General features: G+C 41.9%; 1 protein-coding gene across 4 annotated transcripts in view; it reads left to right on the top strand.

The window, feature by feature from the left end:
- PDE8B (phosphodiesterase 8B) overlaps positions 1 to 18,514 on the top strand; it is a 215,026-nt gene that overhangs the window by 102,072 nt on the left and 94,440 nt on the right. For 2 of the 4 annotated variants that reach the window (XM_081307174.1, XM_081307172.1), the window contains exon 2: positions 13,139 to 13,195. In XM_081307174.1, coding sequence (XP_081163300.1) covers positions 13,139 to 13,195 — 57 coding nt within the window. Of the gene's footprint in view, positions 1 to 13,135; positions 13,196 to 18,514 lie in introns of all 4 variants that reach the window. The other 2 variants (XM_081307171.1, XM_081307173.1) reach the window with 1 other exon arrangement.

Raw genomic sequence — 18,514 nt, 5'->3', positions numbered from 1 at the left:
AAGAAAATGATTAAAGGTTTTGAAAGAACAGGATGAATACAAATTTAAAAAAAACAGATCAGAGAGTAGAAAGATATGAAAGAATTCGTGGCTAAGAAAAGAAGTAGAAATAAAAGCAAAAGAAATCTAAGAAATTCAGATCCAACTGGAAATAATATAAGGATGAACATACTCTGCTGAAACACTGTAAGGGGAATAGAAATGAGAACAGAAGAAGAAGAAACAAAATGAAAAAGCAGATACAAATATTTGAGAGAAAGCAATAAATGTGGAGCACAGGCAAGGGAAATCCATATAATCCACATAATGACCCATTATATAATATAATCACAAATGGAATATCTACATACACACATAGATGTATGTAATATACACTACATACATTTTTATTATATAGAGGTCACCAAAAACAAAAACCAAATCACATTGCGTACTGGCAAGATTGATCCAGAATGGAAAACATCAATACATATTCTAATAAAATAATTTTGCTATAAAATAAATAAATCTTTTGGGGTTCAGGCCAAAAGACCGATTATTTTACAAGGAAAAGAAAGTCAGACTGGCACCAGACCTTGACAGCAATGCTTTAAGCCAGAGACAATGGAGAAACATAAAGATAATCTAGAAAAGAAAAATTATTCTCTCTCTAGCCGAAGTGACCTTCAAGTATAAGATCCACAGCAAGCCATTTGAACATGCCAGACCTTAGGGAATGAGTTTCTGTGAATCCTTCTGGAGGAATTTTCTGGCAGCCACTGTGACTGGAGAAGCTTGGCATGGGAAGCTGACATGAGAAGCTGATTGGCACATGAGACATTGGGGTGCATTAGAACCCTGGCTTCTGTGCAACCCCTGACTTTCCTGGATTCCCTTAAGTGTTCCTGATCCAAAGACAGCTGTGAATGTGGACTGTTATCCCTCAGTGGGAATGCCATTTCCCCTTTGCTCAGCTGTTGGCCTTGTCCCCAGTCCTGTGGGTTATGATTGTTTCATATCCTTCCTTTTGGGAAGCCACACACCAATTCAGCTGTAGTTTGTGTGGCCTGTTCTCCACTCAGAGGATACATATCATCAGATCTCTTTCAAATATCAACAAGGGGAAGTAATTTGTTTTCATTGGATGCTTCCTGTTTTAAGCACAGAAAGGCTCATTTGACCTTGTTTAATAGGAATAAAGGGGCAATTTATTGGCTCACAAAACTGTAGACACAGCTTCAAGCAAGGCTGGTAATTTGGGGGTATTCCAAAGGATCTGGGTTTCTTTCCATCTCCATTCTGCATGGTGTTGCTTTCATTTTTACGTGGTGTCAGCATGTTATAAGCAACAACTTATATATATATACACACACACGTTATAAGCAACAACTTATGTGTGTGTGTGTGTGTGTGTGTGTGTGTGTATTTTCTCTTAGCATTGTTGGCAAAATCCTGAGGTGAATTTATATTTGACCAACTTCAGTCACATGACAAGTCCTCACCAGTGGCAGAGGCCAGGGAAATGAAATGCTCACCTGTGTTCACATATATTCATGTGTCCTCTTTAGAACCACACAGATCCCAAACAGAAATCAGTGACCCCTGAAGAGAAAAGAAGGGATGGATGTTGGCGACATTATCATTAAAGGAATTTAAAAATGAAAATGCTCTCTTGCCATCTCTGAAGATGACCATGTATTGACTTATTGATTGTGGTACAGATTGTGGTGCATTATATAAATAGATACTTTCAGGGGACACAACCTACCTAACCATGTCCTGAGGAAGTAACTGAGGTTCTGGGAGAATCAGCCTGATTTTCTTTTCTTTCTTCGCCTGTCCTCAGCCCTCTGATAATGGCGTTCCCCAGAGCTGTCTGGGAAACAGACTCTGCCTGCTCTGAGTGTTGATAGAGTTTTATCTGCCTCTTCTGTATACTTCTGTCTCTCTCTGACCCTCATACTCATTTCCTTGTGGGTGGCCCAGAGGCATTTCAAACTCAGTGTGTCCAGCACGTCCAGCACTTAACTCATTGTCCCCTACAAGTGTACTTTACCTCCTATATTCTTTCTTTTCTTTTCCCCTCCCTCCCTCCCTCCTTTCCTTCCTTCCTCTCTTTCAATAGGGATTGAATCCAGGGAATTAGGGGTACTTATCCCCAGCTCTTTTCTATTTTGAGATAGGGTCTCACTAAGTTGCTTAGGGCCTCGCTAAGTCACTGAGGCTGGCTTTGAATTCACGATGCTCCTGCCTCAGCCTTTGGGATTACAGACACGCACCACTGCACCAGCTTACCTCCTATATTCTTGATCACCCACCCAGTCACTCAAGCCAAAGTCCTTAACTTCACTTTCTTTCTTCTCCTCTGCCCACGCCAGTCTCAGTTGGTTTTCTGAGCCCGATCTGCCTCTAATTTGTCCCTCTTTTTCCATTCCTTCACTACTACACCTAGGGTAAACACTCAGTGTCTTCTGTCTACACTGGTGGTGGTTCTCAAACTTTAGTAAGTGCCACGACTTACTAAAGGCCAGTCAGGGAATGCATCATTGGGCTTTATGTCCAGAGATACGAATTCAGTCCATCTGGGACTGAGAGTATCCACTTCTATAAGTCTCAGGTGATGCTGATGCTGTGGGTTCAGGAACCAGCTCGAGAAGCACCAGATTGGCCACTGAAGCAGCTCCTTTCTGATCTCTGGCCCTCCAGTCCTGACTCTCAGTTTACCTCCACATTTACCAGAACTCTGCAGCTAACCACTGATCCAACAGTGCTACAACTCAGTCCACCTGGGAAAGTCCAAGATTCTTACCACAGTAACTTTTCATGACCTGCTTATTGTGTTGCAGAGATTGGGGGTGCAAGGCCTGGGAGTGCATGGCTTGTGAGGTAGTCTTCTTTAATCAGGGGTTCTCACGTGCTGGACAGCATGGGCCAGAATGTTCTTAGTGTCTGACTGAAGTATGTGATGCCTTATTCCTGAATTCTGCAGTATGATCAGAGCCTGGTCAGGGCACAGAACTCATATTCTCTCTGATGAAGGCATTTAAAAAAAATTTCCTTGAGTACAGAAAGCTGAGAACCCAAGACCTCTCAGAACCAGCACATGGGCAGGACTATACAGCAGGAACAAAAGGGAGTCCCTGGCCCTCTTTCTCTTAGGCAGAGGCAAAGTAAGCCAGCCTGTTCTCAGCCAAGAGAGGTCAGTGGATCCAAGCATGGTAGGCTATGAATCTGGACCATTTTTAAAAAAGAGATGTACTTTGGTTGAACATGGAATGGTCTTTTGAGACTTATTTAACCCTTTGCTATGCTGTGGAAGTTTCCTGCCCTCTGCTGTGAACATGTTCGTTCTGTACCCCTTTCCAACTAAGCAGTTTCTAGGAGGAAGAGGGATACTACCGGGGAACCCTTCCTCAGATCAGCTGCCTGTTCATAACCAATGCTGCTCCCCTGCCCGCCTCTCTACATCTTAAAAATAATGTAAGGAAGAAGCAAGGTCTTGGGTGCTGTCTTCCTGGCCTCAGAGGATCAAAGTGCAGGGGGGACTATCTTCCACATGCCTTAGCTAAAGTAGAGGGGCTGGGGATGGGTCTGAGTCCTTGGGGACCTTACCAGGGGCAGCTCTGCTGATCTGGGGGCATCTATCATCTTTGCTAAACGTCTAAAAATGTTGAGGTTTTAACTGTGTAGCGTTTTACTCAGGTTTTATTCTTTTGGATGTGAAGGGTACTTATTATGAGTAACTACTTGAAATTATGATCATTTTTACCAAGTAAATAAAATTCCTTTCCAAAAAAGTGGGCATTTGCAGTTTCCATGTGACCTCACATGGGCTTCTGTTAAATGGGATTCGTTTTGGTGAGATTACTTTTTTAATGGGAGTCGGTGCCCAGGGTACATTCATTACCCTTAGGACCATGTGACCTGTGGGACTCAGTGCCTGAAGGTCAAGGTTCATCCTAGTGTGAGTGGCCCTGACGCATCAGAGTCAGGAAAGCTAGTGTTGGTTGAATTCTTGGTGGGGTACCTGATATGACTGGAAAATTCAGAGTTGCTTCAGGGTCACGGAAGACCTCATGTGAGGTTCAAGTGGAGCCAAGCGAGGAAAACATTTCACTCTTGGTTCTCTGAGGCAGCTCTGGTTTGTCAATGGTAAAATTGAGGGCAGAGGCAAAATGGGTAATTGAAATCCACAGGAAATCTCTAAAACTCATTTTTAGCAGATGGTTTGTTTCCTTGGCCATCAAATGTGTTTACCAGAACTGCTCACCGTGGAGCAAAATTGACTGATTTGAATATCTTCCCTCTCTACTTTCTCCCTTCTTCATTTAATGCTCAGGAGAAGAGCAGGCATCTGTTACGGTGGGTCGCATGAGGACCAGAAATGAAAGCTTGGGTTTTTCCAGTCTGCGTAATTGCCTGCCCAGTAGTCAGAGGTCAGCTGTTCTTGCTTATTCTCTGTTACACAGTGCAATTTTACGTGCTTGAAGTCATCAACAGTGTCTATGACCAGCAGTGTCCCTAATCAAAGGAAGGAAGTTAGACATGTCACGTTTTTGCCGTTGCCTATAAATTCCTCTGCTCCCCTTGTTGGACCCTGGGTTTGATCTTTGGAACCTGGGAATGGAGCTGTGTTAACACACTCAGCCTAGTGCACTTGTGATGAGAAACCTTTTGTTACTGAGGTCTTTTGGCCTCCTCTGTGGTTGACTCTCTGAGCCTTCTTTGTGCTGTCATGCCACGGGGTATAGTCTAGACCATTTTTTTTTCCTTTCCATTTTAATACATAATCGATATCAGGTTGAGCTCCTTTTTCATGGCTGCAGATGACATGACTGTATTGTGTGAATTATTTCTCTCTTTCATCTGATATTTATAGGGGAAGTGACTTCTTCATTAGAGGATGCCAGCCAAGATTTTCTGTTTGGATCTGATGACATCTGCATGACTTCTGTGTTTGTTTATTTTTTTAAGTCACTGCTTCAGAGCGACATGAGTATGGCCTTTTTTATCTTTTCTCACTGACATATTTTCCAGGCAGGGTGAGAAGCAGCACGCTCTCCTCCTCTCAACTAGTAAGGCTCACAGAGAGCAGTGAGAGCAGCTGTTCCCCTCCTCCTTCTCCACCTCCTTCCCCCTCTCTCTCTCTTCTCCCTCTCTATCTCATTTTCCTCCTCCTTCATCCTGGGATTCAAACCCAGTGTCACTGTACAACTGAGCTACACCCCCATCTCCCCCCCTACCTTTTTTTTTTTTAAACTTTGAGAGAGAGTCTCACTAAATTGTTAAGGCTGACCTCGAACTTGTGTGATCCTCCTGCCTCAGCCTCCCAAATAGCTGGGATTACAGGTGTGTGCCCAGTCAGTGATAGCACTTCTTAAAAAAGAACAGCCTTGTCCACAATAGTGGCAACGGGGAGTGGAGGAGACTGCATGGGTGGGCCAGTGTGAGCTGGACTGTTGGAAGGCCTGTCCCTGTGTCTAGTGCGTGGTGAGGCCCAGGCTGTGGGGATGGGGGTGCTATCATCTCCATCTTTGCCCCAGCAGTGCAGCCTCATGGATTCGGAGCCCATGTCTGCAGGAGTGTGTGTTTGGTGGCAAATACTGTGGACACTTACCTCTCAACTCACTTCATCTTTTCCCAGATTGTCATTTTTCAGGAGCTTATTTACATCTTTTTTATAAGTCATTAAAAGAACCCTCTTACTTATTTACAGTCACTTCATACCAAATTTGAAGACCTTTCTGGGACAAACTGAGGCATAAGTGAAAACATGAATTAGAGCATGGTCTTCCCAATGAGGCAGGCCTGGACCGCAACCTCAGCCCCAGCCCCTGGGAAAGTCACTTCCCCTCTCTGCAGCTTTAACTCCTTCAGTATGAAAAGGGCCCAGGCGTCACTGTGGGATTGCAGTGACCAGTCCATGAGATGATGTAAGTGAGGGACTCATCAGCTGCCTCTTGTCCCACAGGGACACAGAGCACTCATCTTGAACAAGATCCCTAGAGTCTCAGCTCAATTTTCTATGATTTTATTTTACCAAGTTCCAGAGGAACTCTATCTATATTCTGAGAATCTTAATTATCTCATCTTATTTCACCAAATAATGGCTTCCCTGGAAAATAAAGTAGTAAATGTAGAATATTTACATAGGGGATATTGTTTAATTAATATTAAGCCCCAAATAAAAGGTGACCTTTTCAATAAAATTTAATATATTTTTAAAATTTTACAATACTTAATATATACAGTCAGATAGAGAGCATCGTTTAATACACACCTGAGTAGTCACTACACAATGCTTAAAAAACCAAATTATTAACAAGATAGTTGAAGCCCCTGGTATTTCTGTCCTTGAATACATCCTCCTCTCTACTTGCAGGACTACTTGCCTCAACTGGGAACTTGTCAGTATTTTTTTGTACTGTTATCAAATATTCCTAAACTATATTTAGTATTTTTTTAATATTTCAAAAAAATTATCTAAGTGGTATTTTAAGGCATGTGTTCTCCTAAAACTTACATTTTTGTGGTAGCCTTTAATTTCATGTTTGTTTGAGAGATTTGTCCATTTTGAATGGGTAGCCCTAGTTGACTCATTTCATAACTGTATAGTATTCCTTTTGTATGGCTATTCCTTGGTATATTTATCAATTTCACATGATGGTAGATGTTAGTGGATTGTAAATTAGGCTGTTTCTAAACTTTGCTTTTGTAAATAATGCTTATCCTTGTAATGCGTCTTTATATTCACAGAGAAAGCTGTATTATAGAATATACTCTTTTTCATCTCTAGTAGAAATTTCTGAATTATTTTTCAGAGAGGCCGAACTAGTTTACACACTCACCAGCAAGGTGTAAGCATTCTTGTGGGTCTACCTTCTTGCCCTTGCTAGATGGCATTTGATTTCTTCACCATTTTCCTGATTAAACTGGTTGGGTGTTACATAGTGTCCCATTGTAATTTGAAATTTTCATTTTTGCTGATTACTAACAAGGTTGAACTCCTCTTTATACTGTGTTCCTTTTTTTTTGTGAATCTTTTAAAAACTTTTGTCCAACTTTCTTCTTGTTTGTTTTTTCAATTCAATTTTTTTTATTTTACATTTTGGTTACTAATATTTTGGGGTTTTCAGTATTTTAGATTTCATCTCTCTGGAAGTGGGAGATCTCTTTTCTTTTTTGTTATAGTGGTCTTTTTTTGTTGGTGGTGAACAGAAGTTATAATTATAAAGCAAATTAATAAATCTTTTCTTTAACTGTTATAACTTTTGATGAGTAGATATTTGTATATTTATGTAATTAAACATCATGCTGCCAATTAATGTAATATTCAAAACAGCAGGACATTAAACATCAAGTAGTTAGATATGTCACCTACTGTCAAGGTTTAGTGACTATGATTAATCTTCTACCTATGTATTGCAAAAATAGGCTACAAAAGATATTTTTATTGATTTTGATTATAATTAATGGATATTGTTTTGCATTGGTGTGGTTAAGGGAACAGTGGTTCAGAACCCCTGGTACATCTGGGGAGTTTAAAAAGTGCTGATACCTGGGCACAGAAATCCTCATTCTCTTATTGTGGGGTTAGATCCAGCCTGTGATGTATTGTAATAGTTCTCCAGGGTCAGGTGGAGAATGTCCATCCCAGAAGTTTCAGCAGGAAGAGGAGGGAAGATCATGAGCCACGCTATGACCTCTTGGGCCCTGAAGGGTCCAGGGTGTCAGAAATTCCAGGAGGTCCTGGAGATCAACCAGGTCGAAGCCAGGGGAGGGCTGGAGGCTGATGTGAGGGCCAAGCCAACCAGTGGGCCGTGCCTGAGAGGACAGAAGGCAGCTGAGCACAGTGGCTGGAGTGGTGGGACGCGGGACAGGGGTCCTAGTCTGGAGCAGAGATGCACAGCCTCTCGATGGGGTCACCCAGATGCTGCAGTGCCCCGGCCTTTCTGATTGGCAGCCAGGGAGTGGATGCAACTCATTCAAAAGGCAAAAGTCAAACACATCCTTTGTTTGCCCAGAGCTCAAAAGAAAAGAGAACCTCGTCAGCCTGAGAATGGAGGATGGACAGGGGACATCTTGAGATACTTCAGTTTTATTTTAAAATCAGAATTAAAAGGACAGTAGGCAGAGTGGGTTAAGGGCACATTGAAAAAATGAGAATTCCCATGCCACCAAGGGTCCTCTTACGAGTGAGAACTGGTCTTCACCATGTACCCCTCATGAAATGGTCAGGTTTGCCCTAAGCCATGTGAGTCTGTGCCTCTGTGTGAATACTCAGTCCTGCTGATTGTGGGAAGGGAGGGATTACCAAGGGGAGTCCTTTGAGGTGGAGAAGATTCAGACAGAGCTGGTTTCGGGAAGTCATGAATCCCACTCCCCAACACACACATGTGCACACACACACCCATACCCCTTCCTTCTCAGGGATGTGGAGCTCTGTGAACAGACTCCGAAGGTATGAGCAGAGATCGCCTGGTACTGCTCATCTAATATGCAGAATTATTAATGGAGTCCAGAGAACTTGAATAAAAAGGTGGATGGTGAAATTTTGGAGCCTAATGGAAGAACAGTACAAGGGGAGTTAGGGAGAATGAAGTCTTATTCCTGAAATTACTTAAAATCTGTGTGATCTTAAGCGGTGAACTCCAATTCCAAAAAAGTAAAACTTTTACTGAGCACCTTCTAGAGGCTGGGGATAAAATGTTGAAAAAGACAATCTATGTTTTCAAGAAACTTGCAGTCATGCCAAGGAGCAAGATGGTTAAATGACTAATGAAATAAGAGCTGTGAAGTGTAGAAGGAGCTCTGAAGAATAAGTGTTACCCATTCCACCTGAGAGAAGTTTGGCTTGAGCATCTTCAGATGGCAGAGGCCACTGGAGCAGGCCCTTAAAGGATGAGCAAATTGCTGGGCCCCTGAGGGAGGGAAGGGCTTGCTAGGTCAATCACTTTCTTCCCTGAATTCTCAGCTGCTCTCAGGACAGCTCTAAAACTTAGTGCCAAGTTAACTTACAGATTCTCAATGCTCAAACTACCAAGAGTTGTGGCAATCACCTCTCGAGAATGTGGTGTCATGTCATGACAGTTGAATGATCCAGCCTGAATGATATTGTGTGTCTCGTATGCCTGTCCCCCAGCGGCTGGGCTGCGTCTTGGAGTTCCCTCTCTATTGAAGGGAAGCCAAGCTGTGCTTTTTGTTCCTCTAATTCCTTTTCTTAATCATTACTATATAATTTCCCACTTGTTTTTCATTGCTATTGTTCCTACTCAAAGGAGTTTTTTGTTTGTTTTGTTTGTGCTAAATCTCTGTTCTTGTTTATTCAGAAAGTAGGCAAACCAAATGTTTTATTTTCTCAAGTCAAAGATCTGATTCTGTGAGTCCTCGTCTCAAAAATGTGCAATGTGATGATCGGTACTTACAGAATGAAAAGGGAGATGCTCTCTGAAGGTCTGACCCCAGCTCACTCAATCTTCTCTTGATTACACTTTATACTCCAGCCCCTTCAGACACTTCTTTTCTTCTCCATGGGCACCTGTACTTTTCTGCCTTTGTGACTTTGCTTGAGCTGTCCTTGTCCTGTCCTGCCTAGAATCTCCTCCCTCAAACCAGAATCTCTGTCTTCCTATTGTTTACTACCTTCCTATCTTCATGAAATCTTCCTTGATCTCCCCGCCTCCCAAAGCAGAATTACCTCTTCTCTCTCAACTTCAAAGCCTGAGGGAGAATGTCTTGTAATTAGAATTCTATATCCAGCTAAACTATCAAAAGAAAGTGGGCAACAAACATTTGCAGATCAACCAAGACTGAAGGAGTTTGCCCCTCAAACTCTATGAATGAAAAGATGTGTTCCCACTCCCACGGTCCAGGAATATATCTTTTTATTTCAACGTAGCCAGGCTGCATTGCTAGGTTGAGATCAGCCATGGCACATCTATTTAAATCATGGAAATCAGCAAATGCTATAAAATAGGACTCTTTCCCCTACTAGAAAGCCAGTTCATCTGAGCCAGGCATGGTGGCGCACACCTGCAAATCTCAGTAGCTCGGGAGGCTGAGGCAGGAGGATCGCTAATTCAAAGCCAGCTTCAGCAACTTAGGGAGACCCTAAGCAACTGAGAAAAAAATAAATAAAAGAAGCTAGAGATGTGACTCAGTGGTTACATACTCCTGGGTTCAATCCCTGGTACCTAAATAAATACATAAAAGCCAGTTTATCTGAAGGGAAATTGGTGATCCTACACACACACACACACACACACACACACACACACACACTACAAATGGTATACAATATGGTTAAAACTACAGTATTTTCAACAGTCCTTCCTTTTTAGACTACTGGGGACTCCCATGGTTGGAGATGCTGGGAAGTATGTCTCTCCATTCCCTGGCCCCGTCCTCCCCTCTTCTCAAGCAATAGAACTTTGCTGCCTGACTTCACCCCTACACTTGTTTCTTTGTCCCTGGCAAACATGATTGCATCCTAAGGTAGAGCTAAGATATTAATTGAGGATCTGTACATCTGTATTTGCTCAGAGTTCACTCTTTGAAGTTGAAAGCCTCAGTGAGGCCACACAGGTGTCTGTACACACTTGCTGAATGCTAACTTGGTGACATAGAGGCAGCAGAACTCCTCTGTCAGAAACAAAAAACTGCTGTGTGCAGTTTCTATCTGCTGCAAGTTTCCACTGTCTGGGGCCAGTCACATAGCCAGCAAGGACAGGTGCCAGGGTTCTTTTGGGACAGTTGACCTCTTTTGGACATAGAAGACAAGGTCACATGACCTGGAGCACAGCCCAAGCAGGAACAGAGAAACCAAGAGACACAAGCCAAGTGCGGGGGGGTGGGTGGGGGAGTCAGGACTAGAGGAGATGATGAACTGAGGCACCCAGGCTGGACTTGGTGGTATAGAGTGACCGCACTGGGAAAGGTCGCAGTGACATGGGACTGGGCGGAGAAAAGCAAGGGACAGGTGGAGATGGGAGCCGTGGGGGCTGGGAGAAGGCTCAAGGCTTGGCTCCTGCTAAGTTGGATCAAAGTTAAAATGAGCAGGGGACTGACTAGGGGACAAAACATGGGGCCTTCCTGTTTTTAGGTAGGAAAATGGTGTTTTCTGGATAGAATGTCCCTTTTAAAATTCCATGCTCCCCTGTGGTGGCTGTCTCCTGTCTCCTGCTAAGAGCACACATGTGAAAGTGCCTAGCACTAGGCCCAGGACAGGGGCGGAGGGAATGTTCCTAGTCACCAGGCATCCCCCTGGTGCGGTGTAAATTAGCTGCCTCCTGTCACCGAGGAGGTGCGCTGTATCACTACTTCATGTGCATAATTGTACTTACAAAGAAGTACAGGCAACACATCAGTTTGGGGAGAATTATCTTTATTTTGGGGATAGTTTGTGCCCTTCTCCTTTCAGTCCCTTAGTCTTCCAAAGCAAGTGGCTTTCTATTTCATTCCTTTTAAACTTTGATTGATTTATTATTTTATCAATTTATTTTTTTGTCCCTGGACGACCCTTTTAGGAACCCAGTTTTGCTGGAGGACCACTAACAAGTGGCCTTATTGGATGGGGCTCCTGTGTACGATGGATGCTGTGAACTCTGGAGAGCTCACAGGGAGAGTGAAAAGATAGCCCAGATTTCTGCACTTATCTGAGCCAAATTGGTTTCACTTTTTAATCCATTTTTTTAAGCTGAGTCCTGTTTGAAGGCGGGTATGTGTTTCCAACAGCATCAGCCTTGGGAGTGGAGCTGGGTGGGGGCCAGCAGCTCAGGGAGGCAGGAGGCCCCAGGATGTGCCTTTCATTCTTGGGACCATGCATGAGGCTGCTGGTGTCGATGTGCACACCTTGCAAAATACTGCTTTACTCAGGGAAAAGGAGTGTAAGAGAGGCACACACACAACTCAAGCATGTCACTTTTACCTGGACACAGAGGGCCAGCAGCCTCAGGTGAGCTGTCGTGAGAGGGCTTTTCGAGTTTTCTGCTGACCAGTTTGGTGAGAGGACAAAGCACTCAGCCTCATTTCTTTACACAGTGATGTCAGGGTAGGGTGGGAGAATCCTGCCTACACAGGAAAAGAATGTTGAAACTTTGGAGAGCATTCACAGCATGATTGGCCAGAGTTAAACGTGGGAAAAGAGAGAGCTAGGGAGAAGGGGAGTTTTTAGTCCTCTGAAATATAATTTCTAGAAACTTCTGCATTTCTTGTTTTGTTTTATTTTAATGGAAAAGGCCTCATTGATTCCAGGTCATTGCAGTGGTCCTGTTAATTCTGATGCTTGCTGACAGGGCTCCTTATGACTGACAAGGGGCCAGTACAGTATGTAGCTCACAGGGTAAGCTTTCAAGTGGTGGCAAGGGACTAGAACCTTTTAGAGAAAAACAAATTGGATCCATGGAGGTGAGGTCAAGACCTTCAACAAAATTAGTCTAGAGAAAAGTCATTTTTAGAAATTCAAGTAAAGTAATTAAAAATAAAGACAAGTATTTGCTCTTTGCCTGCAACCAAAGGGGATCAGATGGTGTGGTCCAGTGGACACCTAAGAACCCAGACTCACTGCAGGAGCAACAGGGCAGAGTTTAGCCTCTTATAGTCATGATGTGGAAATTCGACTGAGATGAATAAGATATTCATGGTAAATGTGGGTGAGAGTGAGCTGTTTATTCTTTATACTAAAACATGAAGATAAGAAAAATAAGATTCAAATATAGAAATAGCTTTTAAACCATAAATATACTTTAGCTTCTAATGTCAAGGGAAACTTTTATTCTCTTTTGAATTTTAACAATAATTATAATAATAGTTGTGCTTAGCATATACTATGTGCTCAGTGAATGATTAATGAATTGCTTTCTCCATAAAATAGTACATGTTTTGTATAAATCTAGGCCCTGAAAGTTGAAGTAACCCCAAGCTACCACTTAGTAGTTGGAAATATATCCTTCCAGATATTTCCAGCAAATATAAATGTATATATTTTGTTATAGAATCAGGTTTGTACTGTACATGATATTCTGTAACCTGTCTCTAGGTAAGTAAGTTAGATCCTTCCAATTAGAGCCTGCAAATTTGCATAATATGTTGTGTGGGAGGATTTGTCAATTGCTGTAGTTTAAGGCTTGACACTTCTCATGCGCTCTCCTTTATTTAGCAGGTGTCTTCTGCGGAGGTACGCATTGGGCCCATGAGACTGACGCAGGACCCTATCCAGGTATGCCTCCATTCCTTAGCAGGGACTTTATTGTCAGGGCACATGGTTACACGAAGGGGTTCAGATAGCCATCCTTGCCCCACATACACGCACATAGATACAGGCTGTATATAATATATATATATATATATATATATGTGTGTGTGTGTGTGTGTGTGTGTGTGTGTGTGTGTGTGTTTGCAAATGTTTTCTTTTATTAATGTCATAATTGAGGACTTATTATTTTCTTTTTTAACTTTTATTTTGGCAGGAGGTACTGGGGATTGAACCCAGAGTTGCTTTACAGCCTTGCCCTTTTTATTTTGTATTTTAAGACAGGATCTAAGTTGCTTAGGGCTTCACTATGTTGCTGAGGCTGGCCTTCAACTTGAAATCCTCCTGCCTCAGGCTCCCTAGCAGCTGGGATTACAGGTGTGTGCCACTGAGCTCAGCTCAGATTATTTTCCTGAAGACTAAATATTGTTCCATATTGAGTATAGATATAATGAGTAAATTCCCTGGTGAATAGTGAGGAAGAACAACTTTTCTACCAAAAAATGGCTGCAGCCAGAGTAGGAGGAAGCAGTGTGTCGGTGAGGGCAGATTTTGCCAGGGCCAGGTGTGAATCTTAGTGTTACCTCTCATCAGCTGTGTGAGCTCACAAGTATTGGTTCACCTCAGTGGCCCAGTGCGCTTTCTGCAAAGTGGAGACAATGATGCTTTCCTCATAGGGAGCTGTGAGTGAAATGAAATAGCACGGGGTGCCTGGGATGGCAAAATGAGAGCTATTATTGTTGCTTGGGAATAAAAGAGGACAAAAGTCTTCCCTTTCATGTCCATGTGACTTAAGCCAAGTGGCTACTGGGCTCTTGGAGGAAACCAGGGTCCCAGGAGAGAAGGCTGAGCCACCCACAGGGCTGACCTGGCTCTAACAATGACAGCAAGCGTGTCTTCCTGTCAGTTTCCTATGCCCGTGTTTGAGAAACGCGTACAATGGAAATTTGTACCTGTTTAAATCATTTTAAAATCCTCATCAGCATATAAATCAGCCTATTAGTCCTAAATAAATGAGTCTCCTCCTTGTACCAGCTGTAGCTTGTTAGCACCTGGAAGCTTAGCCTGTGCTTGGGTTGCCTACAAGATGTAGACAAACCAGCCAACATAGAGATGACAGGGGAAGCAAACTAAGGAAATGCACTATTTGAGTTAAAAGAGAATGATGCTTTTTTAGATGCTTGGAAAAGGAAATGCAAATCTAGGGAAAGGAAAAAACAAAAGGAAGAGTTTTAGCTTGGGAAAATCTGATCAAAACAAATTTAGGAGGAGAGAGAGAGAGAGAGAGAGAAAATAAACACAAGCCACAACTATTTGTGTAGAATACAAACAAGTGGAAAATTCCAGTAGTCACTCTGAGGGCATGTACTTTGTACTCCAGTTTTGAATAAAGGCAGTGACAAATAAAGGAGCTGGTGTCAGGAATTTATTCCCAAAGCAATTCCTGCAATACTTCTTGGGGGACTAGTATACAGGCAGATCAATCTCACTTGTCTTCCTTTCGTTCTATGCTGCCCTGGCAATGAATGCTCATGATAAGGATGTCTCATTCTTTTAAAAATGTAATTTGTTAGAAAATATTTCAAATATTCTTAGAGGTATGTGTCCACACTCACTTCTATCAGATATTAACATTGTGCCCTGTTTGTTTCAGAGAGGTCCCCCCAGCTCCAGAAACAACAGATTGCAGATACTATTTAGCCCTTCATCTATTCCTTCCTTTCCTCTCTGAAAATAACCATGATACATATTTGGATATTCCTTCTTCATATGTATGAATCCATTCATAATATTCACTCTTGTTTTGACTCTTTTTAAACTTTATTTGAAAGGTGTCACATTCTAAGCATCGTTCTGAAATTTGTTTTCTTCATCCAATATCATTTGATGTCATATCTAAGAATTCATTGTCTTTTCTTCTTCCAAATGCTTTATATTTTTAGTTTTTACATTTGACTTTATGATCCATTTTAAGTTAATTTTTGTCTATAGTGTGAGGTAGGGATCCATCTTCATTTCCCTGCGTGGGATACCTCGTTGCTCCAGCAGCATTTATTTAAAAACACCCCTCTTTCTGCATTGAATTATCTTGGCATCTTTGTTAAAAATCAGCTTCCCATAAATGTGAGAGTTTATTACTATGTGCAAGATCATGTCATAATATCTTCCTTTCAAAATCTGGATGAATTTTTTTCTTGCCTAAGACTAGTTTATGAATAATGTTATGTTTAGTTTGTTGTTGTTGTTGTTGTTTGTTTTGGGGGTACCAGGGATTGAACCCATGGGCACTGGACCACTGAACCACGTCCCCAGCCTACTTTGTATTTTATTTAGAGACAGGGTCTCACTGAGTTGCTTAGCACTTTGGTGTTTTGCTGAGGATGGATTAAACTTGGGATCCTCCTGCCTCAGCCTCCTGAGCTACTAGGATTGTAGGCATGTGCCACTGTTCCTGGCAGCATGTTTAGTTTTTAAAGATACTTCCAAACCTTTCTCCAAAGTGGTTGTATCATTTTATATTCCTACAGTCAACATGAGACTTCTGGTTACTTCACATTCTTAGTACTATTCAATGTTGTCAGTTTTTTAAATTTAGTTAGTTTAGTGGATGAATAGTATTCTTATTGTGATTTAAATTTGCATTTCTCCTTGACTAGTGATGAGCTCTTTTTCATTTGCTTATTGGCTCTGTTCTATGCAGTGTTTGGTCAAATCTTCTGTTCATTTTTTATTGGATTAATTTTTTCTTTACATATCCTTCATAAGATTTTGGGAACATTCATTTTCTCCCAATCTATTGCTTTTTTTTTTTTTTTGGTACCAGGGATTGAACACTGAGGTGATTAACCATGAGCCACATCCCCAGCCCTTTCTTTAATTTTTTATTTGGAGACAGGTTCTCACTAAGTTTCTGAGGCTGGCTGCAAATTTGCAATCCTCCTGCCCCAGCCTCTCAAGTCACAGGGATTGTGGAAGTGTGCCACCACACCTGGCTGTACTGTGGCTCTTTTAGTAATTTCCATAACTCTGGCTTTTGATGAGGAAATTTTTTATATTTATTTAATTTTATATTATATAATACATGCTAAGCAGTTAAATTTTATAACAAAGTCTCAAGCTATCCTGTATTTCTGTCCTTTCAAACATGGTATAGTCATTTGCAGGATTTAAATATCCCTTGACAGCTCTACTCCCCCATAACTAAAAAACAGTTGTCTGTAATTTTGAATTTATTACACTTGATATATTAAAACATACAAAAATATTTTTATTTATACTCAAACTTTGAAACATAATGATAAAATGAATACTGTGAACTCACCACCCAAAGCAAGGACTGAAATGTAACCAGTGCTACTACATGTCCCACCTGGTTGGATGAATTTTGCTTTAAATGACAGCAGACTCAAGCAGTCGAGTGTTCCTCTCTGAGTGAAGGACAGGATAATTGAGGCTCTTAGAAAAAAAAAATAAGATGTTCAACTTAGGACCAAGAATGCCTCTACTACTTGGTCTCTTTGAAACATAGAGTTTGACTCATGGATTCATCCAGCAAGAATCTACTGGGTACCTACTATGTGCAAGGCTCCATGCTAGGTACTTCAGGAGGCAGAGATGGCATGGTGCTCCCCAACCACACACAGATGTCTGGAAAGGGGTTTTATTATTCATAACCCTCTAATAACAGGAGCTTTGGTAGCTAGTCACATATTGTGCTTCACATATTGCAACTGTCTTAAAAAAATCAAGCTGTGTCTTAAGGATGACATCTTTGTTTTACTTTTTTTCTCCTTGGAGAAAAATATCTATTTTGTTACTTCACTGGAATGCCAAAAATATTAATTAGCTACATCAGCCAGGAGCCCTTAGGGCTTGGGAGGAAATGGCTTGATAAGAATATTTCAGGATGTGGTTGTTTTGAGGGTGCATTTCTGAGTTCACCAGGGGAAACTGGGACATGGAACATGGGGCTGCGAATGCCCCACACAGAACTGGCAGGAGCACGGGTAGGAGTGGAATGGATTGCAAGTGCAGCGTGGTGCGGTACAGCACATCTCTCCTGGGTGAGTAGATGTGAGTCACTGAGAAAGTCATATTTTCCAATCTTGGCATGAAAATAAAAAGTAAGGGAAATATTATGAGGCAGTAAATTCATATCAACATGATACTGTCTGAAAGTCAACTGGTCTTTTTTTCATCAATGCCTGGAGCACACTTATTTCCCCAGTGTGTTGAAATGATGTGTTTCTGCTTAGAGGGTCCCATCCCCACTCCCTCATGCTAGGTTGCCCAGTGAAATGGGGATCAGACCCCCTTTAGCTGGTGGTTGAAGCTTTTTCCTTTTTTTTTTTTTTTTGCAAGGTAGCATTGCCCTTCAAAACTTATCCTTCCATGTTGCATGGGCATGGATTTCTCTAGAACATTGTATACTGGGGGTTTTACCTATTGAGATCCCATGCCTCATGGGGAGCTGACTGCCACATATTAAGTGAAGCAAGTGATGCAGATGACTGGTGCAGATGGGCAAATGGGGTAACTCGCTGCAGTGAGCATGTTCCTTCTCATCTGTCCTTCCTGCTGCCACCACGTTGTGCCTTCTGCCTACTACAGCCAGTCTCATGGGACCACAGAGCTGTTAGAAATTTTGATCCAATATTTTAGGGGATTAAAAATAAAACACAAGAGAGTAAGTTACCCAAATAATGATTTCAAAGCCTCTTGGGGTAGGCAGCCTCAGTTCCCCTCCTGCTACCTGTGTGGCTGTAGACAAGTCTCTTAACCATCCAAGCCTTAGTTTCTGTCTGTTACATCTGGATGGCATCCACCTCCATGGAGTCACTAAGGTTTATGAAGTGAGAGGATTATTTCCAGTACTTTGGGTATAATATGAATGTCTCAAGCTATAGTTCATATCAGCACCATTTCCTTGGGACAGTTAAGGAAAATTCACAGTTTTTTCCATCCCTCATCTGAACTGGCCTCTGCTCTGAAGGAACTGGACCACTGTTCAATGCTATATTTATATGGATGCAACTTACATGGTCTAGTCTAGAAGGTCCTTGTTATCAGGGTCTGGCTTAAGGCCAACCCAAGGATTCTGAAAATGGGTTGTTGGATAGAAGATACTGAGAATCCGTTTGGAGCTCTGTAGACCCAGCCTTAGAAAGAATACTAGTAAGAACAAACCCTTATCTTATGCTATCTTCTTCCACTTAAGGAAAAGTTAGTTTTGTTTTTATCTTTTTCATTTTTAGTCTTTACCAGAAAAAGATAGTTTCATTCTAT

Source organism: Spermophilus citellus, assembly GCF_964194105.1.
Source record: "Spermophilus citellus genome assembly, chromosome: 1".
Taxonomy (NCBI): Eukaryota; Metazoa; Chordata; class Mammalia; order Rodentia; family Sciuridae; genus Spermophilus; species Spermophilus citellus.
The sequence above is the reverse complement of the archived record's forward strand: the minus strand, read 5'-3'. Positions and strand labels throughout refer to the sequence as shown.